This window comes from Cynocephalus volans, chromosome 2 (assembly GCF_027409185.1).
Source record: "Cynocephalus volans isolate mCynVol1 chromosome 2, mCynVol1.pri, whole genome shotgun sequence".
Classification (NCBI taxonomy): domain Eukaryota; kingdom Metazoa; phylum Chordata; class Mammalia; order Dermoptera; family Cynocephalidae; genus Cynocephalus; species Cynocephalus volans.
In genome coordinates this window covers 149310128-149336305 of record NC_084461.1, presented here as the reverse complement: position 1 = coordinate 149336305, position 26178 = coordinate 149310128, and the positions used below count along the sequence as shown (strand labels likewise).

At 46.8% G+C, this 26178-nt stretch overlaps 1 protein-coding gene across 1 annotated transcript in view; it reads right to left on the bottom strand.

Moving 5' to 3' along the window:
• The window catches only part of WWC1 (WW and C2 domain containing 1), a 151201-nt gene extending 126441 nt beyond the window's left edge, over window positions 1-24760 (bottom strand). Inside the window, exon 1 of the mRNA XM_063086920.1 lies at window positions 24642-24760. Within this exon, the coding sequence (XP_062942990.1) occupies window positions 24642-24760 (119 nt within the window). The remainder of the gene's footprint in view (window positions 1-24641) is intronic.
• Between the last annotated feature and the right edge of the window lie 1418 nt (window positions 24761-26178).

Sequence of the window (26178 nt, the reverse complement as noted above, 5' to 3'; positions counted from 1 at the left end):
TTCTACTAGACACTGAATGCTAAGTTGATAAGAATATAGATTTGTGTTTTTTCTTTATAGAATGTTAAGTTTTGTTCTGATGGGCAGTTAATTTATTAACCAATCAGCTTAATCCTCTTGAGGCTTGTTTTAAAGCTTTGTTAGGCCATGAAGTGAGTTTAAGAATGGAAGTCACATGCTAAGAATGGTGGACCAGAAAAGTGTAGAGAACCTGGGTCCATTATGACAACGTGAAGCTGCCACCCTGGCCCTGACTGGCCTACCTCTTGATTTTTAAAATTTTAACATGACAAAGAATTAATGCCTATCTTGAAGTTAAGCCAGTTATTTTTGACCCATACTATAAACAGCTAAACACTATTTCCATTAAAATTACCAAATATCTACTAAGTAGCAGTCCCCAGGCTAGGTACTAGGAATAAAACAATTTACAAGATAGATGTGGCTCCTATTCTCTTAAAGATTACTTTCTTGAGCAGGGAATGGCAAACTATGGCCCACAGGCCATATCTGTCCACTATCTATTTCTGTAAATAAAAAATTTTTTGAAACACAGCCATGTCCACTTGTTAATATAGTATCTATGGCTGCTTTCATTCTACAGAGTTGAGTAGTTAAGACAGAGATGGTATGGTCCTTGAACCCTAAAATATTTACTATCTGGTCCTAGGCAAGGTTTCCAACTCCTTGTCTAGAACAGAAGTTCTCAAACTTTTTGGTCTCAAGATCCCTTCACACTCTAAATTTAGGACCCACTCCAAAATTTTTGTTCATGAGTGTTTTATCAATATTTACCATATTAGAAATTAAAACAGAAAATTTTAAAACATTTATCAATTCATTTAAAAATAACAATAAATCCATTACATGTTAATATAAATCACATTTATAAAAATGTGATTTTATAACTAATGTAATTTTATAACTAAAAAATGTAACTTTTCTAACTAATTATGTTTCCAATCTCCCCCAAATTAGTGAGAAAAGTGGCAGTATTTTACATTTTTGCAAATCTCTTTAATGTACGGCTTAATAGGAGTTAGCTGAGTTCTAAGAGCTGTTTCTGCATCTAACTGTTACAAAATCACATGACTTATAGCCTCTGGAAGACTCTCCTGTGCTGTTAATGTGAGAGGCTGAAGGTGAAAAAGGCAAATCATTTCCTAGTATTATCATGTTTGGCTCTCAGGGAGTTCCAGGGACCATACTTTGAGAACAAGTGGTCTAGAAAAGCCCTGGGCTGACCTTACACAGAAATACCATGAGGTACTAACTAATTACAACTGAACTATCACTTCAAAGGAAATGTATATTGCCTTATGATAGAATGTAAACACTGAACTTGGTCCCATTCAGTGACTTGGGGAATGACTACTTGAGAAACTGACTTTTTAAGCTGGACCCTGAGAAGGAGGTTAACCAAGTAAAGGTGGGGAGAGGCGGAAGTTCTCCCTTCCTTCAGCATATTTCCTCTTCTTGGCTTGCTAAGGAAATTGGGTTAGGCTTTAAAGAAGGATCAGGGAAGAGGATTACTTTCTCCCATGACATCTTCCCTAGGGGAGAGCAACCAAACCAGCAATCTGTATTGGGAAGCAAAGGGGAAGCTATAACCCAGGGTCCTTCTGATGCTCTTGGGTCAGGGAAACCTTGAGCTCTCTGGGATGAGGGCAATGTCCTAGCAGAGAGAGTACTATATGGAGGCCCAAGTGCTGAGACTCAGGGCACAGGCCTGAGGACTGTTATCCAGGCCCATAGGATGCAGTGTCCTAGTTGCTACACAAGTAGCAACATAAACCTTTAGCTAACTACTTAAACTTAAGGCAATTAGGAGCCACTCATTATCTAGATAGTTATTTGCTTTAATCGTCAAAGGAACTATAGCAGCTACCTTTCCTTTCCATTCTCAAGCCTCGTTTCCATTTTCTGGCTGCCACCTTTGCAAACCAAATGCTCACTCTCCAAACCAGATGCTGTCAAGTTACGGGAGGCATATGGGAGGCTGCCACTGTTCTCCTGCTGACATGCCCCACCCCACCGCTTGTGAAAACCCGCCACGTTCCAGCCACCATCTTTGTTCATTTTCCCAAGGCCTTCGCCCCACTTGAAAAAGATTAGACAGAGAAGAAAACCATCCCTGGATGATGGAAGGCAGCAAATCGCTGTGTTCACGGACAGTAACAATGCCCAGCACTCACCAAACGTATACAGTGAGTGTCGCACTGTTCTATGAGACTTATCTGTACTAGTTCATTGAATTCTCCCAGTAACCCTAGAGATCAGTTCCCTTCTTATCCCATTTTACAGATGGGAAACTGAAGCACAGAGAGGTCTTGTAACTGACTCAAAGTCACCATGTTAGTAAGAAGTGGACCCAGGATTAAAACCAGGCAGTCCGGCTTCTAAGATTCAGCTCCTTGAACACTCCACTCCACTGCCTCTCTGGCTTTGAAATGGCACAAGGAGTTAGTTTTTTTAAAAGTGTAATTGAGATATTCAACATCAATAATCATTAGGGAAATGCAAATCAAAACCATAATGAGATACCACTTCATACACATTAGGACGGCTACTCTTGGGGAAAAAAAATAAGCACTGGTGAGGATTTGGAGAAATTGGAACCTTTGTGCACTGTTGGTGGAATGGAAAATAGTGCAGCCACTGTGGATAACAGTACAGCAGTTCCTCAAAAATTTACACACAGAATTACCATGTGATCCAGCATTTCTGCTTCTAGGTATATATCTAAAAGAATTGAAAGCCCGGACACAAACAGATATTTGTACACCCATGTTCACAGCAGCAATTTTTCACAATAGCCAAAAGATGGAAGCAACTCGAGTGTCCACCAACAAATGAATGGATAAACAAAATGTGTGTGTGTGTGTGTGTGTGTGTGTGTGTGTGTGTACACACACAAGGGAATATTATTCAGCCTTAAAAAGGCAAGAAATTCTGACACATGCTAAAACGTGGATGAGCTTTGAGGACATTATGCTAAGTAAAACGGCCAGTTACAAAAAGACAAATACCATATGATTTCATTTACATGAGGTACTAGAATAGTCAAATTCATAAAGACAGAAAGTAGAATGGTGATTGCCAGAGGCAGGGAGGAGGGATAAATGGGGAGTTGCTTTTTCATGAGTAGAGAGTTTCAGTTTCCCAAGATGAAAAGAGTTTTGGAGAGGATCGTGGTGATGGCTGCACAACGATGCAAATGTACTTAATGCCGCTGAACTGTACACTTAAAAATGGTTAAAACAGTAAATTTTATGTTGTGTATATTGCACCACAATTAAAAATAAATTACTTTTTTAAAAAGTAAACTAAAAAAAAGTATCTGTGTAATAAACCTCAGAACACTTATTGTTGTAATTACGGTAGAAATTATCCTGAACAATGTAATAGAAAAAAAAAATTGGGGACTGATTACATTTCTGAACTTCTGGAACTGAGAGAACATTTGCAAACAGATTAAGTGCTGTGGACTTTCCTTGGTCCGCATGCCAAGCCAAAGAAGTGATTAGCAGGTTTAAACTACTGATTTCTAATCAGAAAGTTAAAAAAAAAAAAAAAAAAAAAGAAATCATCCTGTGTTAAAGAGAACAGGAACAAAGGGCCAATAAGCTCAGGGGTTACACAATAAAAGCTGGATTATGCAGCGTAACAAGGCCCTTCGATCTCCCCAGCACTGCATTCTTGCCTGTGAACGCGTTCTCATAAAGCAGGGATTTTCATGACATCACTGGGCTACTGCGTTGCACTGATAACGCATCATTCATCACAGTATGGTCCCTCACACAGGCAGGCAGTGCCTCTGAATGAAAACAGGGACATTTGGGAGGACATATTTCAGGAGTCATTAGCAATCATATCTCAACAGTCCCTGTGCACTTGCCTCTCCTTCTCACACAAGCCTGCCTCTTTATCTCTCCAGTGAGCTGGGATACTGGGAATACTGGACAGCAGGGCTCTTTCTGAAAAGGCCTCTGTGCTCACATTTCCAAATAGGTATAGATCCTAAGAGGGTAGGAGGCAAAGAGGTAATAGGAGAGGGGGCCTTGGCAGGAGGAGGCCCTGGGTTCAGTGCCTGGGAACCTGCAGGGAGCATGTGCCCCGGCCATGCTGCCAACCACTGCACCACACCTCCTGTCCTCACTGCCTTACACAACAGAATCTGGGGGACCTGCTACTGGCTCCAGGAAGGAGGCAGGAACTTCCTCCAGAGCCTGAATTCCAGTCACTGTACCCTGGAGAGTGTGAGAGCTTAACTAATTCTCAAATCAGGACACACAGACAAACACTGTGAGAAGTGGTAGAGGGCTGGCCCCGTGGCTCACTCGGGAGAGTGTGGTGCTGGTAGCTCCAAGGCTGTGAGTTCAGATCCTATATAGGGATGGCCAGTGCGCTCACTGGCTGAGCGTGGTGCAGACAACACCGTGCCGAGGGTTGCGATCCCCTTACCGGTCAAAAAAAAAAAAGAAGTGGTAGAGAACTCGGTGAGTGTTAGTGATGCTACATCAGCATCTACCTTGCAGAGGCAACGCAGCACTGGCAAGCACTCAGACTGTGGGGTCAGACAGCCCTGGGCTGAAACCCCAACTTCTCACCAGCTTGCTGTGTGTCCTTGGTAAGTGCCCTAACCTCTCCAGGCTTCGGCTGCCTCATCTGGAAGGTGAGGACAAGTGAAAAGTAAATGTATGTGAGATCCCTCAGTGAATGACAGCCATCACTACCGCTAGTTGAGGGTTTCTACAGAATCTAACAAGATTTTTGAACTTTTTTACCACTTAGTTATTTTTTGAATCTGAAATCTTAACCAGATGATAACATTGTACTGTCTTCCTCCCAGAGGCAAATCAAGTATAATTGGGGAGAAGGGAAGAGAAAGGGAGTGGATTTAGAAATAACAACCTCACAAAAAGGCAAGAAGGAAACTCAGTAATTGCCTAAAATCTTATAATGCCTGACTCCTTTAGGGAATTGCAGCAAATGTCTAAAGGACTCTGATGCAGCGCACATTTCACTAAAACTGGATGCTCCCCTTTCACCTACTCAATTCAAGAAGTGTCTGATGAGGGTCTGCTGTGCACCAAAGCCAGCAGCTGCTCTACCCTGCTGCCTATAATTCAGCCAATCTCTTCTTCCTTTTCAAGGAACCAAGAAGGTTCTGAGCCTACTGCGGACTAAGAGAGCAGGCCACCTTCTCCCTGACCTCCTGGGCTGAATCCCCTATGGTTACAGCAGTCTGGGTTGACCCTTGAGTCTCTCCAGGTCAGGCCTTGTTGCCTTTTGGCTTTGGAGCCACTCTGCTCCCAGCCAGCCCCCAAAAGTCTCCCAGCCCCTACATACACACAGATAAGCAAGCCAGATCACAGGAGGCACCCTGGACTGGTAAAGCAGGTTTCTGGGGCTCAGGTTGTGAAGAGCTAGGTGATGGGCAATGTTCCTCCGATCACAGGCACCGGGCTCTCCCTTCACTAACACAATTAAGACAACCTATCTAGGGCTCCTGCTATCTTTGTTTGATTTCTGTTGGGTCAACTGTTACTGGTTTGGCAAACAGCAATCGCGAGCCTCACACAGAAAATCATGGTAGCAGATTCTGAGTAACACTGGGGGAAGGACTTGGGAGTTTCATGGTCCAATAGCTCTATTCTTTAACTCCTCCTGCCTGAAAAGAGAGAGGCCTGAGCATTCTAGGCTGCCCTGGGTTTGGGGTCAGGCCTGGGGCTAGAAAATAGTCTTTAGTCTTTCTTTTTTTTTTCCTACAGCAGGAGGAATCTCAAGCTATGGAGTCTTCCTGAAAACCAGATAGGGAGCTGAGCTTCCACTGGGGACATCTCTACCACAAACAGGTGGGCTGTGACTCCTGCCAATCAAGCCCTGGGCTCTCCTTGGGTCTAATGCTCACTCTCTACCTCTAGACTTGACCTAGGAGTCCAGACTGACCAGGAGAGGAGTCAGAAGGTGGCAGCCTCTTGATGGGAAGCATCCATCATCACTCCTATTCTGCAGCTTTCCCATCGCCTCTGTGCCCCCTTCACTTGTATTCATTCACTTTCTGGGCTGAGTCTAGGCAAAACTTCATGCTGGGCCTGGGGAGATGCATCAGGTGGCTTCACCATTCAGTGCAGCAGTCACACAGGAAAACATAACTATTATGTGGCAGATTCGTGTTAGAAGGATACACAGCGGGCCCCCCTGCACAATCTGGGACAAAGATAGCAAGGAAGGCTTTCTGGAAGAGGTGGCCCTTTAGCTGACGTGCGCTGAGTGAAGCGGCACAGGAAGGGGATATCGGCAGGCAGGGGCACACATGGTCTACACCAGGAAAGAGCCCTGTGGGTAAGGGGAGTGAGAGGTTAGCAAGTGTAAAGTGTACCAGAATCATCTAGGGGTAGTGTATTAAACATGCAGATTCCTGGAGGCCCCACTGAGATTCTGATTGAGTAGGTTTAAGGTGGGAGCCCAGGAATCTGCATTTTACAAGCTGCTCAGGAGAGTCTAACACAAGAGGTCTGTGGACCCTGCTTTGGAGGAATGGGGTGGGGGGAGCTATATTTGTGGCTTTGATGGAATGTTGGTTTATTTTCCTGGAATGTTCCCAAAGAGACTTTGGACAGCTCACTAATGACTCGTTCTTCAGTCATTTTACATAGACATACATACCAACATCAAACAAACTGGAAATGAACCCAGGAGGTGTCAGCAGCCTTGCTCACACTGACTGACTGTCAGAGCGTTCCACGGGAAAAAGGCGGGCCAGGGAGCATTATCTTAGGAATGTGTTGGGGCAAGGTCCGTGCTGACGCCAAAATGCTGTTCACAGGTGAACTGGGCCTGGGGAAGGCAGTGTCCTAATCCCCGATGGGAAAGCCCTGTGGAATCTGGCCACACCACCTCACCACCCTCATGCCTGGAAAGGCGAGGCATTGCACAGACCTCTTCCACTCTCTCTGCAGCCCGTTCCTGGCTCCCTGCCCCCCAGTCCCCAATCCCCCACGAGGATCCCACCCTCTGCTGTACAAATACCACCCCAGGATCAGGATCCCCCTGGCTCAACCAGCCTTAGCCCTGGCCCAAGGCATCTTATCTGCTCGTCCCCTCGCAGCAATATTTGTGCCCTGTTCAGAGCTAGTTCTAAGGAAGCTGAAATTATTTTGCTGGCTCAAGTCCCTGCCTGGGAAGCTAACCAAGGACCCCAGTTCCTCTTTGTCTTGCTGTTGCCAGTGTTCTCTACGGACTGGAATCCTGCCTCTGTGATCTCTGCCGGGTGCCTGCTGGGCCACCTCCCCATTACTTATGTGAGCCAACAGCCACTACCCTCTCACAAGCGTTCCCACCTTCTCACTGTCCTGTGTCCCCCAGATGCCATGTTCTGCGTCTCTGGTGGGCTTCTTGCAGAGCCTGTGTCTGTTCTGACCTTTGGCATCTGACCTTGCTAGTTGATGGCTGTGGCCTCAGGACCTTGCATTTTCTTAGCCGGTGTGAACCTCTATCAGCTAAGCTCTATTGCCCCACCCCACTTCAATCCCTTATCCTATGTGGGCATCAGGAATGAGCTGAGAAGCTCCTTTCCCTAGATAGTGTTTATAACAGGTTATAAAAATCCACTGTTTATTCATATCACAACTATGTGGTGCACCCCAGATCAGAGCTAGTAAGAGGCACAGTCAGCCACAGAGCAAAAAAAGAAATGAAGGCTTTGCACACAGAAGCAGTGATGAACAGGCAGTGCTACTCAAACACTCACATGCACAAGTATCACTGGGGATTTGCTTAGAAGGCAGATTCTGATTCAGTGAGTCTGGAGCACAGTCCAAGATTCTCTATTTCCAACAAGCTACCAGGCAATGCTGATGTGCAAGTCCGTGGCCCACGCTCCGAGTAGCAAGAGGGTAGGAGTCACACAAATGGATAAAAGTTTGCCACAAGGGGGTGAGGGCAGAAGCCAGGCTCATAATACAACACGCACTCACATAAAATAACCGCCAGGCCCTGCCAATTGTCATGAGCATTCAAAACAATTTACTCTGGAAGTTCTGAGAAAGAATGTCCTAGGGATGCCAACTGCCCATGACCTCTTCTGAGTGGGCAGCTGCTGTGGTTGGCACCACATGGTCCCTGACCCCTGTCATTTCCTGTACCAGGTGAGTCCAGTTCAAGGCTGGCTCTGTGATCTTTTCAAATCAGTACCTCTTATTAGTTATGTGTTAGCTATGGTTGCTGAGCCGAAGCATGATGAGATAGGCTGGGGCCGTAAAGTCCATGTGGATTACCTGCAAACTAATGGTGTGATAGCGTAATAACTATTAACATTTTTGAGTATTTATGATAAGCCTTGCTTTCTGCTAAGTGTCTTCAATGACATAATCCATGCTTAATTCTCACAATAACCCTTCAAAGTAGATGGCAGTTTAAGAGCCCAAGCTCTGGAGCCAGACAACCTGAGTTTGAATCTTGCCTTTGCTATTTTCTAGCTGTGTGACCTTGGGCAAATTACTTAGCCTCTCTGTGCCTCCACTTTTGTGTCTCCAAATGGGGATAGTAAGAGTACCTCTCTCAGAAGGTTGGTGTGATGGTTAGTTGAGCTAACAAATATAAAACACATAGAGCGGTGCTTGGCACTCAATCAAATCTTGGTTTTTACTACTCTTAGCCTTATTTGTATAAAGCGAGGAAATGGAGGCTCAAAGAGATTAGCAGCTTGCCCAAGTTCACACAGCTAGTAAGAGGCAGAACTGACTCCTAAATGAGGTTTCAGGAGGCAGCAGCAACGATGAGGTGGGCGGGCAAACAGAGGGAACAGGAGGTACAGGGAGATGCTGCGGCCTCAGTTTCCCACGGCCTCCCAGCTGCAGCTCCCACCTGCCCAGTGGTAGTTGCCACCATTCCTTTCCTTAGACTCCTGTGAACTCTCTAACTTCACGGCTGCTTCTTTTATCTAGAGCCATCTTGCATGGGCCTCTGTTTCTTTAGACCAGAACAGGCCTGATAAAGCAGACCCCCTTCCTGCCAGGAACGGGGAGGGAGATAGATACATGATAAATAAAGGAAGAAGGTCTCATGGAGCACGTGGCATTCCATGCAGGCTGTGACGGGAGGTGGGGCATCAATGGACATAGGTGGGGCTGGGGAGCTGTGGTCCAGGCTGGGAGAACGGCCAAGTGCAGGGCATGTGTGGGAACCGCCACTACCCAGGCAGACTAGAAGCAGAGGAGCAATGCAGAGAACCCAGTGACCATGGCTAAAATCGCTGGCACCTGCAAGTGTGTTGGGCACTCCACAAAGTATTTTATTTATTGCTTATTTATTTTAATCCTTATAAAAACTGCATGAAACATCCTTGTTTCTTAGAAAATACACACTGAAGTATTTAGTAGTAAAAAGATGACATCTCCAACTTACTTCTAAATGGTGTGTGCTCTATATACATATACAAGGGTACTTAAAAAGTTTGTGGATCCTGGTCCAAAAGAAAAAAAAAATCAGTGGAAAAAGAGAATTAAAAGATAATACAGGGCTAGCAGGTTATAACACCAAGGTCAAGGGTTTGGATCCCAATACCACCCAGCTACCAAAAAAGAAAAAAAGAAAGAAAGAAAGAAAGAAAGATAATATGAATCTTTCCAGGAACTTTTTGAAGACCACTCATATATGTATATTGTACATGAATATATCTATATTTAGGTATCTATAAATGATATATATCATATAAATTATATAACTTACATATGTCTGATTACACTGCATATATTCAGAGACATATAAGTAGTATATAGACACATATATACCTTAAATGGTTACACACACACGCACACACACATCAATAGAGTTTAATATATAGTATATGTATTCAGAGAGAGAGAGAATAAGAGTATACAAGGTAGATAGGTAACATGTAAAACTGGTAAACCTGGGCAAAAGGTATATTGAAATTTCTTGTACTATTTTTGCAACTTTCTCATAAGTCTGAAATTATATCAAAATAAAAAGATATAAAAATATGCATGGGAAAGTTGTTTTTAAAACACTCTTTAAAATAGTATGAGGTAAACACCACTATTATACCCATCTTATAGCTGTGGAAAGAGAGGCAAAATACGAGGGCTTAGAAAATGAGAGTGGGACCAGCTTTGAGAAGCTCAGAAGCATGTCCCTCAGCACCCCAGGAGGGTCACCAAAGGGTATGCGGGGGGCGAGGTCAGAGTTGATCTATGGGAGACTGATCTGGAAGCAGACCCCAGGTGGGCCAACAGAGGGATAGGCATCTCATTTGGTCTCTACTTTCAACTAAGCCCCTACAGGAATAAAGAGAAAAGGAATGTGGTGTCTGGGCCTGCAAAAGAAAGGGTGGAAGAACTTGGCAGCTAGATGGGGAGAAGAGAGAACCAAGATGGATGTTTCTGGAAATACAGGTTGTCTATGGGGAGGGGACTGGGTAGATGGGGACTAGGTAGGAGGAGGACCCACGTGTCACTGTGTACCATTTTGATCTTTAGATTGTGAACCATGCTTATGCTGTAATCGGTATGAAGGTACCTTCTCGCAGTGATGGCAGAAAAGGCAAGAGGGAAAGCTGTTCGTTTGAGACTGGGACTGGATTCAGTTTGAAATTTGCTGTAGTTTACAGTGCTTGCCTGGACACAGAAACAATGTCCAGCAGGTACCTGGAAAGGGGCACCTGAGGTTTCATGGCAGAGGAGGTGGTTAAAAGTTTGGAGACACAAGACACCACTGGGAAAAGCAAAGAGGGAGAAGACTGCAAAAGGCCCTACCTTCCCTGGATAAGAACGACTTCCAGGAAAGGAAGAGGTTGGCAACGCTGTTAGATGCTACAAGGAAGTCAAGGGAGATACCACTGTGTGGCCCCTGGTGGCACTTCTGGAACTTTGCTCTGAGGTTGGGGTGGGAGAAGTGGGCTATGGAGGTGGTGGGAATGAAACTCTATTATGTTCTTCAGATAAAGGGGCACAAGGAGGAGCATAAAGATTGAAGACTTATTCTTGGAGAGGGAACACCTGAGCATATTGTAGAAAAGTCCATTGGAGCCTGGAGAAAGGAAGAGATTTTTTGATGTGAGCACCCAGAAGTTGGCCAGGTTATAGAGGAGGCTGAAGGGATTCTAGTCCTGGTTGGGTCTCTAGAATGATTTGCAATTTGGGACAAATCTATTTCCTTGATTTGTGGTTCTCAAACTGAAGATTCCATCAAAATCATTTGAGGGTTCTTTCTACAAATGTGGAGTCTGGGTTCTACCTCCAGAGATTCCGATTATGTTGACTGGAGTTGAGCCCAGGAATCTGCATTTTGAGCCACTCTCTTTGGAAGTTCGGATGCATGTGGCAACAGATCATGCTGCCTCGAGAAAAAACAGAGCTCCTTGACCAAAGTCAAAAAAAAAAAAAAAAGGAGAAAAAAACACTGCTTGTTGCTAATACAATGCTGCAAATTCCTGACTAGAATTAAGAAAACCTAGTTGAAGAGGCAGAGAGGCGATCACTATAGATGTATCTTATTTAATGCTCAAAGCAAATTCAGTTTTTCTGACTCCAAAACTTTATAACTTTATACTTTGACCTTTAGTGTCATTTACAAGGCCTGTTATTTTCTAATACAGTATCCTCTTTACTTTCTTAATCTGTAATTATTTTGCTTATATTTTATTATTTGTCTGTATGGTCCATGTGAGACGAAGTCATTCTTTGTCCACTGCTGTTTCCATTCCTAACACAGTCACCCCAAGGAACCAAACACACACAGGTAACGGCATTCTTTGGGTTCAATTCTACCCAACATGCAGCCAAAGTGAAAGGTAATCCACGCACAGCTGTAGCCACTTCCTGCTCAACAAAGCTCAGCCTGAGATGGCCCACTTGACTTCTAGTGACCCCAAAGCAAACACCCTGAAGGATGTTCCACTGAGCAAGCAAGAATGCTGCAGACCAAGCCCATAGGCTGTCCAGGCACCAAAGAGTCAAAGGGGAGCCGGGTTCTCGCTAAGCCTTTCATACCACAGTAACGAGATTAAGCTCCCTTGAGCAGAACATGGTCTATAAGAAGGGTGAAACAAAGATGTTGATTGCCAACACAGAAAGTGGCATTTTGTCAAGGAAATCATTCTTTGGAGGGATTCTGAATAACCAAACCTCAGAAAGAGCTCGCTTGCCCTGCTCACCGAGAGAGGGACATCTGCTAAAACAGGAGTACAGAAACAGAAAGGTCTGGCTCTCCGACAGACCCCGAACAACCAGAAGCTGCTGCTGAGAGAATCACAGTAGTGACAAGGGCTCTGGTTGAAATTACCAGGATTAATTCAGTGTTGCTCTCCTTGATGGCCTGGCCTGACCCATGAGACGGTAAACAACATGCATCTGCAGGGGCAGACAGACTGGGTTCAAATGCCCGTTCTGCCATTTATTAGCTGTGCAACCACAGACAAGTTTCAACTCCCTAAGCCTCAGTTTCTCCATCAGCAGAACGGAGATGGTAACAGTTCCTACCTTACAGGACTGCTATGAGAATTAAACGAGGTGAAGCATTCCAAGCACACAGCCCAGAGCTCAGCACAGTCTAAAAAGTCCCAATAAATGTTAGCTATTATGAGTTTGTGTCCACAGGCTGTGATCTATATGGTGACAGCATCTGCATCCCTCTTTCTTGGAGTCACAAGGATGCAGGTATGTGCATGAAATCCAAACCAGGTTCAGAAGAGAAAAGGGAGGCCCAGCCCCAGGCTTACAACTGTAAAGCAGATTCATTTGAAAGCATTACTGGTGCAATGGGAGTTGAAGATTTTCACATTAAGCAAAAAGGAGTCCAAATCTCTTTGATACTAAAATATCAGGAAATAAATAACAAGACATAGAAGAGGGGAAATTACCAAACAGCAAAACACTGACATTCCCCTAAATATCTACTTCTCCACCTCCTGCAGCTATTTTTTTAATACTTCCTGAATCATCTCGATTTTTCCAAGTGGAACCGTATAAATGTTGAGTTTTAAAATGATACCTGATGTTCGTACAGCACTAGTGCCCTTTACAAGGTACTTCCACATAATCTCATTCAAGCACTATAGGCACTTGTAAGAAAGGCAGAATTTATCCACAGCTGTCGTTCTTCAATCTGGCTGTGCCCAAGAATCAATCGGGGACTTTCTAAAAATCCTGTGCCCAGGCCATACCCCAGGCCAATTAAAGCAGACTCTCCAGGGGTAGGCTGGGCATGGGTATTTTTAGCACTTCCCTCCAGTGATCTGTTGATTCTAGTATGTAGCCAAAACTGGGAACCACAAACTGTTTCTAGTGTCCCCCCAGCTCCAAACACACCCTCTCATTCTATGTTGTGGAAAGGAGATCAAGGGTCCTTATTCCTGCAGTGCAGAGCTATGGAGACCAGGGCTCAGGAATGCTAAGTGACTTGCTGCTAAGGGGAAGAATCCTAAACTCCCAACTGGGAGCAGTCATCTCCCAGTTTAGTGTGCTCCTACTGCATGCAGGCCACTGAGTTACCCATTCACCAAGAACAGAGAAGATGCGGACAATCACGCTGTTCTACCACAGCATAAGGTGCTACAGAGCCTCGGCAAGGGAGTCAAATTTTCTAAATTTCATTTGGGAGCTGAATCTTCATGCAAAGAAAATATCACGTGAGGGTGGGGGCTGGGTGAAGGGAGTATGAAGGTTAATCTTGGCAAATAACAGTTTGGGGATGGCATTATAATGTTCATAAGCCAATTAAGACCATTTCAACAGGCTACATATACCTGGGCTCACATGGTTCTGCAATTCTGGCCAATTTCTGCCATTCACCACTAACAAAATATCTTAGGTCGTGCTGGCTGCAATCACTTGACCAGTGGGTCACAGATTTGAGTGGGTAGCAGGGTGTCCTGGAAAGCTTGTTAGAACATAGGTCACTGGGCTCTACCCCTGGAGTTTCTGATTCAGTAGGTCTGGCGTGGGACAGGAGAATCACTTTCTAACAAGTTCTCAGGTGAAGCTGATATACCAGTCTGGGACCACTGTAGTAGGACAAAAACTTTGGAGGGCCCAGTGACCATCAAAGAGGCTGAAGGAAAACCCAGGTCCTCCATTTTGCTGCTGGCAAATCTTTGTATTGTGTCAGCAATGGACATAAACCATGTAAGCTGGTCTTGAAACTCCTTGAGCTATTAAGATACCTCTTAATATTGCTGTCCAGCAAAAGTTATTTACTGGGAAAGGGTCTATTTTCTTACATGTGATCAGTTTTTCTAGGGAACACTTTTCTCAGAGAAAAACAAGAAAGTGGTTATGTCCAAAAAATCTGGTTCTCAAAATATACAAATTGAGCAGTAACTATAGAACTATAGAGACAGCTATAAAATGTACTTGGGTGGCTGTAACTGCTGCAGTTGTAAATGTCTGGTCAATGGAACTTGAACATAGCAAGAGACTTCTAATGAGATTCTTACCAACCCCAAAAGGTAGGTTCTAATTTAGTCTAATTTGCCAATGAAGAAATGGAGGCTAAGTAACTTGACCAACGTCACAGATCTAGCAAGTGACAAAGATATGTCAAATTCAAGTAGTGGTTGAAGAGAACAGCCATAGATTAGGCCTTGCTAGAGCGCTGTTGAGAGGATTCCATAAGAGGGGGGATTTACCTCTTCCCCACATCTCTCTCCTTGCACTTCCTACGTTGAAGTAGGGAAAGTTCCCAAAGCTGAAGGAGCCCAGAGACCCTTCCTCTGATGGTCAGCTCAGCACAGGTGTCCTGGCTAAGTTCCATGGAAAAACAAAGACGGCTGTTTCCTCTGATCCTCCTGTGGCCATGGATGGACAAATTCTATACACTCTAATTAAAGAGAAGTCCCTTCTGGCTTCTGGAATCCTCTTAGACCACCTGCTTGCCTGTGCTTTATTTCATAACAGACAAGAAAACCCTACAGGATTTTGCTACTACTCAGGCTTTGGTCAGCAAAAGAACTAGAACAATGGATGCTCCTAAAATCACAGTGATGCAGATAAACAGTGCTTGCTCATGAGACCATTACCTTTTGCCCTCTTAGCATAGGAACCTCACCTGTCTTCAGTCTCCACATCTGTAAAACAGGAATAATATGAATACAGTATCCCTCCTAGGTCATTGTGAGGATTCAGTGGGTCTCAAAGTGCAGAGCACAGTCCAGCTGCATCACCTGGGGACCTGTTGGAAATGTACATTCTTGAGCCCCATCCAGACCCACTGCTCAAATTTTGGGTGTTTAACAAGCCCTCCATCTGGTTCTGATGTGCGCTTAAGTTTAACCACCACTGTTCTCATATGTAAGCCCCAAGAGGACAAAGATTTTTGTTGGCTTAATAACTGCTGAATCCCCAGTACAAGAACACTGCCTGGCACATTACAGGCACCATCCAGTAAACATTTGTTAAATGACTGAATGGGTCCAGACAAACCAGGAGAGGAAAGAAATGAAGCTCAGGGAGCTCTGCATTTCTAACTATATTTGCACAATTCGATGACTAATGTGTGTCTCTTATTAATTTGTAGTAAATTCTATGAGTTGGAGACTCTAATGTGTCTCACCTTTGCATTCCCAGCCTTTAACCCAGCTCATCATAGCAGCACTCTACTGGTAACAGGTGGGTTTCCCTTGGTAACACCCTACTGAAGTTCTCTCGGCTCGAAACCTAGGTTCACACCACCACGGTTGACAAGTATCACAGACAAGTCTGTCTTTACATCTTCCAAAGATGGGTAAAAGAATTCTGGAGAACCAAGCCCCTGGGTCATAATGCAATTTACCTGCTTAACTACTTGCCATTCTACCTTACCCAAGTATACACCCCAGTGCAGCTGGGACTTTGCTCTGATCCTCGGCACCAGCAGCGGAGTGTGAGCACAGTAGGCCCTCCATAAATACCTGGTGAGTAAATGGCCAACCCCTGGCTGGGTGGGACGTGATAAATACCAATGCCCTTCTGCACCACCACTATGCTAAAATCAGCAGGTTCTCAAAGAGCTCTCAAAGAGTGCAAGGGGGAAGACCGAGTGAGGAGACATGATTTCAAAGCAGTTTTACAAATGAATTCCAGAGATCTCCAGTTCCTACATCAGCCCTTTCAGCTCCGCCATGACAACTGCAATTCACTACCCCTTCTTCACACAGCCCTGGTGCCAGCTCACTGGCAATACTCACTTCACTCCAGAAATTCCAAAGAAGGGTTGGCCTCTGATAAGCCTCCGGGGAGAGGGGGTTGGAGTTTATTGATTTATTTATATAAGGAGTGCCATCAAGGTGATTTGCAAGCTCTAATGTCAACGTAGCTCAGGTGAGCCATAGCCCACGAGGAAGAGCCTTGGGTTGGCAAGGAAGAAACCAGGGTGTTAGTTCCTGCACCAGTGCTCAAGACGGTAAGTTAGCCTAACTAGTAACAGTTCCCATTGGAAAGCGTGATGCACGCTAGATACTGTGCTAAGACATGTCTGGTGTCATCTCATCCTCACCACAACCCTCGGGGGCAGGTAGGTACTACTCTTATCCCTGCTTGACACTGAGAAGCAAATGGTTCAAGGTCACTTACTATTTGTAAGTTAATAGAGCTAGACTGGACTCAGTGTCCTCTGATGATCTTTATGGAGGCCTTTTCTACAGCAAGGGAATAGTGTGGTGTGTCAAAATGATGCTTGGCTGGAACTACAAAAGCATTTTTCTCCATAGTGAATAAGGTACATACACTGAACATTTATCTCTCTATAACTAAAAAGGTCCCTTTCCTTTTGCTTCCCCTTTCTATCCTCCCTTCCTCTCCGACTCACTGAAATAGACTGCAGTGGTGGAAGGAGTTAGGCTTTAAAATCAGGCAGATCTAGATTCAGATTCCAACTCTGCCCCTTTCTATCTGGGTGAACTTGAGCTTGTCACTTGACTTCTCGCAGCCTCAGTTTCCCTATTTGCAAAATGCCAGTAGAATACAATGAGCAATAGTGCTCAGCACATGACACACACTGATTAAAGATCATTAAAGTTAAACATAGTTATTTATCATCAATATCACCAGGTGCCAGTTATGGTTCTCATTGTTAGTGATACAAAGACAAACAATGCACTTGTAAGAAATTCCTGGAATACACCGTGAAACGTTCAGGGAACCCTAACTATCCAAGAAAAGCCACAACAGATGCAGGACCAGAAGGCTGTCCCTGGGTCATCCCATCCTAGAGCCACCTGATGTCTGTATCTTGACATTTTATCCTTCCAAGTCAGTTACCAGTCAGTGGATACCAGGGGCTGCCCCAGTGACAAATCAAACAAGTAACTGCCACTGGGCAGGGAGGAAGCCAGCGTGGGGGCTGCCACCAAACCAGGCCTGGGCAACAGCAGGCAGCCGACTGGGGAAAGTCAGCAGCTGCCGTTGGCCTGGTGTCCTCGCTGCCAGAGAGTGATGAATGGAGCTCAAGAAGAAAATAAAAAGCCAACAAAGGTGTCCCTAATCTTGATGCAGCTTCATTTTTTTTCTGGCTGACCATTGAGTGAGAACTTAAGCCTCGGTCCCTTTTCTTCAGCAGACATTTGAAACTGAAAGATCCCATTTCTTCCCAACAACAAGATGTCATGGGTAGAAGCATTGAGAAGGCAATTCAGGGGGGTGAGGGGTGGCCATGTGACCCACCACACTTGTCCTTTCCCTTCCCCGCCTCCCGTCTCTCTCTACTCCACCCCCTCTCCCCTGTCCAGCATCTTTACAGAATGTCCTCTCTACAAAACTGAACGCCTATCTTCCCCCTACCCCATTAATTTAGCAAGAGGTTTTCTGCTTAGAAGCTAGAGGCTAAATGGCCTGCTGGTGAAGGTTAAATAACAAAATGCCACTGTATCCAGTTTCTTAGTGTTCTCTTCCTTTATCTCACTCTAAAATGGGGATTCAAGGCAGCCAAGAATCTTGTAGGCAGCAGCAACCACAGTCTGTCGTTGTTCTCCCTAAAGGTGTGCAGGCGGCTGGCCCTCTCTGGGCTGGGAGAGGCAGGGCGGGGTGGACTCAACACAGATCCAGCCCATGGCCCTGTCCAAGTGGAAGTGCTTCCCTCAGCAAGCAGCGAGGAGCTGGTGACAGGAATGCCCCTGAAGCCACTTCTCCAAGTGAAGTGAATTCCTCTTATCCAGAGCCCCTCACGTAGCTGGGGGCTGCAGATCCTCATCACCTGGAGCCAGATGTGGCCAGAGAGAGCTCTTGACATTCAGCATGACAGCCACATGCCACTAGGTTGGCACCCCCTGCAAATGCCACTCAAACCTGACCATCCAGAGAGCTCTGCAGCAACATGCTGGCCACCTCCAACTCAGTTATTATAGCCTTGTCTCTCCTTATGTGCACCTGAGCGCGGCGTGCCAGCTTTCCTGGTAACTAAGGCAACCCAATTCTCTCCCCTTCAAAAGGGCAGTGTTTCTCTCACAGCTACCTGGGATCCCAGGGGAATGGAAAATCAGGTCAGTTTGACTAAGCCCTCTCCCTGGAAGGGGGAGGGATGGTGACAGAGAGTAGATGCCTTGGCTACTCATTCCCTGGTTGCTGGGAGCATTCACCCAAGTGACTTGGAAAGGACGTTGAACTCCCTGCACATGCTGCATCCTTCAAAGAGTTTCTCTGCCTCCATCTCTGTTTTCTTGCCCCCAGGCCTCTGGTTAGCTGGCTGCTCCCAGAAGGTAGAGTTTATGCTGGTCTCTTAAGCCACCATGAGGATCTCACTGGCTTCGACTAAGGCTCACTAGCAACATCTCTCCCTGAAATCAATATGGGGTTCCCCTTTTTAAGAATAAATGCTAACTCTCAAGCTCAACTTGTGTACGGGGCACTCTGGGGCCCTAAAATGGATTAATAAGCCAGGGTAGGGGTAGACTAGGTGACAGCTAACATGAGTGTAGATTCAGGAGTCTGGCTAGCTGGGCACTGCTTACTGATGAATCACTTATTGGTAACTTTCAGCAAGTCACCTAACCTTTCTAAGTCTCAGTCTCCTCATCTGAAGATGGAAGAGTAATAATACTTATCTCATATTTGTTGAAAGGATTAAATGAGATCATAATATAAAATGCTTAGCCCAATGGGCAGCATAAAGTAAACATTCAATAGATGTCAGTACTTATTACCATTTTATTCATTTGTAGGTTCCCAAATCTTTTATTTCTTCTTATCTATACTAGTGCTTTTTAACCTTATTTCTTTCTTAATAATTGACACAAGATGTTCCCATGCTTGGTAGATAGCCATGGAATGGGAGTAAACTCAAGCCTTGGAAAGAGCAGAAAAGTCCTCTAATAACTTGCATATTGGTATTAGTATTACAGGTCTATGCATATTAGTGAATCATCAGGAGCAGAAGCATATAGAGAACAGAGGCTTTGGGTAAATTCCCTGGCAGAGTGGTTATAACTCCCACTTAAGAAAGCATGTTGGAATGTAAACTGGTGGAAAGCGACGTTAGTCTGACAATAACCCTAAATAAATTTTAATTGATTATAAAAACAGTAATTCACTCACAATCACTGGTACTTTAACTGTTCAACATATAGCAAATTCCTATGACACAACTCACAAATGACTGTGACACTTATGAATGAAACTGGCTGGTCTACACAGTCAGAAAGGATTATGAAGAGTAACTCAGCCACAGCCATAAAACATACCTAAATTATTACCCCGGATGAGGAGAACCTGGATCTCATTTTTAGGGAAAAGTTTACATAAAAGAATGAAAAAAAGAGACCTTTACTAGACTCAAGGTTGGCATTTATTTTCTGTGTGACCTTGGGCAAGGCGTCTGAGTCTGAGTCTCAGTTTCATCAGTGAAATGAGAGGCCTGGATTATATGAGCAGAAAGGTTCATTCCAGCTGCAAAGATGGGTGGAGACGCAGCCTCCATTTGACTTAGGTGTTTTGCAGGTACTTTCTAGTAAAAGTTCAAGAACTGGTGCTCTGAAGTACCTCCTGCGAGTCAGACTCTGAGCTAACTTCCCTACCTACTTTAGCTTATTTAATGCTCATAACCACCCTGGATGGTTTATGTGCATATCCCCATCCATAAGAAGACAAAACCAAGGTTCAAGGCGAATATGTAACTTGTCAAGGCCACTCAGGTAGCAAGTGCAGATCCAAGATTCCAGAATTGAAAGGCTCACCCTCTTTCCATGACCCACACTTGCCCTCTAGTTGACTATGGCCTGGCCACACCAGAATGGTCACAGGTAAGTAAAACCATGCCTGCCTCAGCTGCATTTCCCAAGGCCAAATTCCTCAGGTAGTGGAGCAGAAGTCTTGACTCAGCACGAATTTAGCAGGAAGCTGAAGGGGGCAGTGGTTAGAACGTCGGTTCTGGAGTCAGCCTGCCTGGCATTCGCATCTCAGCTCCACAAAAGTTGAGTGGCTTCAGGTAATTCAGGTAGATAACTGTACGTCATCCCAGAGCTTTTAGGAAGATTTAAAGAAATAACCCATGTAAAGTTCTCAGCAGACTGCCTGAATATATGGTAAATGCTCAATCATTATTTGCTACCTAGCCAGACAGGAGGGCATACAGATAGATGGTGATGAGCAGTTTTCAAGGTGAAAAACTTTGCACTTTTCTCTGGGAAGAGTGCTGAACCTCTATCAGAGTCTCCTAAGGGTCTGTGACTTGAAGGAGATTAAGACCTTCTGACTAATGTAGGTCCAACTTCCTACAGTATAAATATTTCTGAAATAATAAGGTTAGCAAAAGTTCCCCCTCGAGTCATGAGAGAAGTTGCTGGGTTCACACAGCATGGCCTTTGGAGCCACCTGGGCCTATAGATAGTATTTGTCACCCAGACCCAGGAACTATCCAGAGTTCCCAGGTGGTTCCTGCAAGGTCTGAACACAAACCACAGAACAGCAGGAATCAGGCTTCAGGAACATTCTCTGGTAGGGCCAGTCCCAATGAACCATTCTTCCTCAGAGAACAATTGGTGTATTTGTTTTTGCATACCACGAAGTTAAATCACGGGGAATGCAGACCCTTTGCTGGGAGCTCCCAGAAGCACCCGGAGTTATTCTGTAAAGGAGCACAGCTCCAAGGGGCTGGTCAGGCCTGATGTGCAGCACCTGATTCCCCAAGGACCTGTCACCTTCCCAAACTGGCCTTAACTGACGAAGAGGCTGGGGTGCTGCCGGAGCCTTTGACCCAGTGGGCAGGGCCCAAGCTGCCCGCTGGACCCTCTCCGGTTGTTGGGACAACCGTCCTCAGGAATTTCGGCCTCCCAGTCTTCCTCTGGGTGAGAAGGGGAGAGAGTTGGCAAAGCTGGCTGCTTGGCTGCTCTTCCAACCCCCTTGTGAAAGGGGAAGCTGAAAACTGGATTCCCTACCCCCCAGCAGCTCCAAGCCGGACAGCACACAAAACAGCTCAGCCCCAGAGGGAGGACTGTGCCAAGACATTCTTCAGGGTTGGTAACCAGAGACGGTATTTTGTCCTCGGTGGCTAAGAACTCACTTTTCTGACTGAAGGACCATTTGACTGACTTCTTTTAAATTCAGGGGAATGGGCGGGCATGGTAAGGAAAAAGCCAAGACAGACACACAGACACACACACACAGACACACACACACAGACACACACACACACAGACACACACACACACACAGACACACACACAGAGAGAGACACACACACACACAGAGACACACACACACACACACACACACACACACACACACACACACACACACACACGGAGTAGAATTTTTGTTAATGTGTTTCTTTTGTTTCACAGCATTAACCAGTTGCAGAGATGTAACTACCTTGGCAGAATTTATCTCCCCACTCACCACCCCACAAAAAAAGTTTGCCTCACTTTATCTTTGTTAAATTTCTTCCTCCTCTTCCTCACCCCATCCCCCTCTACCCCATGGAGTCAGGAGGGGTAAACAGAAGTGGGAGGGTCTGAAATCATATCTGAGAGCTGACAGACCCTTGGAGACCATCTAATCAACCCTCATCTCTCACTCACAGAGCACTCAAGTCTCAGAGAAGTCACGCGATTTACCCGAGGCCACACAGACAAGATCAACAGGCAGAAACCCCTAATGGGGTGTGCAGGGCAGAAATTCCAGAGAGCCACAAGTGGATGTCCTTTACTCAGCTCTTTCCCAAAATTTTCAAAACTGTCCCATGACAATGACCCCCGGGGTTGACCTCTCAGCCCCAAGCTCAGGCACCCCACACTGGCTCAGTGCAGGTGGAATGATGAGGAGGCACAAAGATAAAGCCTTAAAAACCAGTGACTTAAAAGGTGAAGAAGGTAAGCAGCTCAGTTAAACGTCGCTGTGTTTTTGACTCCTCTCCATTTCCTGCCAATCTGCCTAAAGACAAAGGCTGGGCAGCCCTGGTGCTGGGGCCCTAGGCAGATCGCAGTATCTAGCTAAAATATAATGACACTGGGGTTTCCTCCCCCTAATGTATTTTTTAAGGTTCCCTTCTATTTATGGCAACAGATATTACCAGTTCCCCATTTGTGAAAGTGATACAAAAATTCTAAAAGTGAGTTCATGTAAGGTATTAAGTAAGCAATCGCACAGGTGGATATAGCAAAAAATCATGAAGGTGGTCCATGTAATACTAAAATTTGGGAAATTGTGCTCTAACCAAGTCAGTTCTCCATGGAAGCCTCACTCTGTTCTTCTCTCCAAGGGTAAAGAATTACTGTCATTTGAGAGAAACTTCCTCCCAGTGTATTTTCCTCCCAGAGCCCCAGAGAAGTCCAAAAATACATGATTATCAGTGCTGGTGGGAGCTGTCCTAGCCCCCACAACATGACATCCAACTGCTAACAGCACCCTGGCCTCAATAAGCTTCAGGGACCTAAACTGGGAGAAGACACCTAAGCTTGAACTTGTGTCTATTCTAAGGAGAAGACGAGAGAAAACGGGTTGGCTGTCAAGTCACCAACACAATAATGGACCCCTGGAGTAACTGGGGGGTGTGGGGCACAGAGGGAAGAAGAGTCTCAGGATTACAAATCTGGAGGTTAGAACTTCAAGTTGGTAAAGAACTTGATGTACAAAGAGCAATGGAAAGATCAAAATACTTTAGCACATTACACCTCTGGGCTTCAAATTTTCTCTTATGTTTAAAAATGAAAGTTGGGCTCTGATCTATGTCCCTTCCAAATTTTAGGGAGTCGCACTATTACTACTTCCCTTTCAAGCAAACCATTCACCTGACAAGTGGGGAAACTGAAGCTCCAAGGTTAAATTAAAGCAGCTTGCCTAAGAGATGCTCTCTAGCATTAAAAATTTCTCTTCCAGATTACGTTAATGAGACATTGAGCATGGTGCTGAGCATAGAGGAGGAACCCAGGAAATAACGAATGAATGAATGAATGAACGAATGAACGAATGAGCATAAGTGCTCACAGAAACTCCTGGGAATCTCAACTCTCATTTTCTTTCTGTTTCTTTTTCTTTTTTTAACCCACATTTTGCTACACACCAATCCCAATCCTACAAGATGAAGGATCCAAAAAATTCACCTCGGTTGGTTTACAGGGCCTGATGCCCAAGGTCACAGACCAGGTGACAATTCCACATTCCTGAGACACTTTGACCACAGACCGAGGCAGCAAAGGCCAACAATTTGTCTGGGTGGTGAAGAGGTGGACCTATGCCCTGTTCCCCCATTCCCCCTCTCTCCCACCCCCCGCCTCCCCAGGGAGAGAGAGAGAGTGTGTGTGTGTGCGCGCGCGCAAAGAAATGCCAAGCAGTTAAAACCAATAGAAAGTCTGGAGACCTAAGAGCCACACGGAGCCATCTCGGACTCCACCTGCCTCAGCAAAATCATCTCCTGCTACAGCCGGCCTGGTGCCCACCAAGGTCAGGACACTCTGGTGCAAGGCGAGCCTCGGCCCCCAGAGGAAAGAAAGGGAGGAGAAAGAGGCGAAGGGCAGGGCTCTCCGGGAGGCCTCTCACCTTCATCTGCATCCTAACACCTTCCAAGTTGCTGTGAGATTCCTGGAGAACCAGTCTCCCTCACTGCCCTCCCCCGCCCGCTCCTCTCCTTCCCACCCCGGGCCTCCAGGCCTCCTGGCTGCTCCTGCGCTCTTCTCAGGAGCCTCCGAGGCACCTGTCAAAAGACACACTGCAGGCTGCCTTCCCCTCCGCTGAGTGCTCTTCCTCCAGCAGTGTCCCACTGAATCTTGGGTCCCTACCACCCCTCCAAACCAGATGCTTCCCCATCCCCATCCCCATCCCCCCACCCCCAGGCTGGGGAAAGCCTCCCCGGGAAGACCCGGCTTCCCCGGGCTAGGTGGCTCCCCCTGCCCCTGCCCGACCTCTCTTCCTAAAGGGGCGGGGGCGGGGCTAGAGCTTAAGGTCAAAACTCTGGGCAGGTGCAGCTGGGGCCTAAGTCCTCCCACTGGGGATGGGGGTGGCGGGTAGCCAGAGCCAGCCCGCCGGCGGTGCTCTCCTCGCAGCAGTCCCCTGGGGCAGGAGCACCACTCCTGCAGGGGAGGGACAGGGGGACAAACTGAAGAAAGCGCAAGAGGCACGCGGAGCGCCCTCGCCCCCCTGCCCAGTCCCGGCCGGTGGCCCCAGGGGCAGGTGGGGGCTCAGGCGGGGGTGTGGGGGGAGGGAGGGGGCTCCTACCTGTCCCGAGGGTCGATCCAGCTGGTGGTGCGGTTCGTGTGGTCTATGTAGTAGACCTTGCCGTCGAAGTCGCGCGCCTCCTCCCAGCCCTCCGGCAGGGGCAGCTCCGGCCGGGGCATCTTCCCGAGCGCGGCCCGCGCTCCCCCATGCAGCTCCCGGCCGCCACGGGGGCTCAGCGGCTCCGGCCGGCCGCCCCCAGTCCGGGAGGCCGCCGAGGCACCATGACCTGGGGGGTGGCGCCCGCGGATTGGGGGCCCTAGTGGGGGCTGGCCGGGGTGGCGCCGCTGTCCATGCGGCCCTACGGTCCCGGCCCGGCGCCGCCCGCTCCTCCCGCCGCCGGCCTCTCACGCTGCCATGTGCTCCCGCAGCGGCGCGGTACGGGGCCCGGGTACGCGCCCAGCCGGCCGGGCAGAGCGAGCCGAGCGCTGCCGCCGCCTGCCCGCCTCCTCCGCGGCGCCGCGCGCTGCGCCCTCCACGCCGCCGCCGCCGCCCTCTCCTCCCCCCCCCCCCGGGTGCCGTCCCTCTTCTCCGCCCCGCCGTTCTGAGCTCGCTCGGTTTGCGACTTCTGCCTCCGCCAGGTGCGGCTCGGGCGGTGCAGGTAACCGCGCTGCCCGGAAACGGGAGGCGGAGCGCCGGGCGCCTGGGTGCCCGGGCCCCCTCCCCGCGCCCAGAGCCACGAGGGCGGGTCCGAGGGCCCGAGACGCGCCCCCTCGTGGGACGGTCCGAACCGCCGGCCACCCCTACGCTGCCCCCGCCAGGGGAAAAGGAGACCGCCCCTTACCTGGGTCCCCTACCCAGCCTGGAGCCTCAGGAGGCTACGGCAACACCCGCCCTGTCTCTGCTTCCCAACGCTCCTGGCTCGCTCGCTCTCCGCCCCTAGTGTCCAGGCTCTTGGCACAGGTGACCCCAAACCTTAAAACTCCCTGGTTCTCTTTTCTGTAGAAGCACGAGTCAGGCAAGAAGTAGTTAAATGGAAACATTCTTGCAAATCGGGGAACATAAGTTTTACAGGATCTCTGGTCCCTTCCCCCAACACTCGAACCATCTGTCTCCTCCTTATTCAATTCTCTACACGTTGTTTCGCCCACCCTTTACCCCCTCCTCACCTCCCCACCCCCACTTGCAAATGTAGCTGGCTCTCCTTAGGGTCGCTAAAATTAGGAGTGCTATGCATCCGCTTCTCTGGGAGGACTTCCAGAGGGTGTTCGAAGCACTTTGTCAAAGTAATAGTAATTATATTGTTGTTCGATAAATCGAATACCTACCAGTGGCAGGCTGTGGGCTAGCAGCTTCTCTTGCCTTCTTTCTTGTGATACTTTGAGGCAGGTATGTTAAAGACTTGGGGGAAGAGAGATTATGAGAAAGAAGAAAGAAAAAGCAAAATTCCATCTTGAAAAAAAATTAAAGAAAAGAAATTCAAAAATCGGATATACAATATTTCTGGAGAAATTAAAAATACAGGATTAAATACAAAAATGAAGTAACATAATGGAGTTAAGGATCAGCTGGCTTTGCACTTACACATATTTTGTGTGTA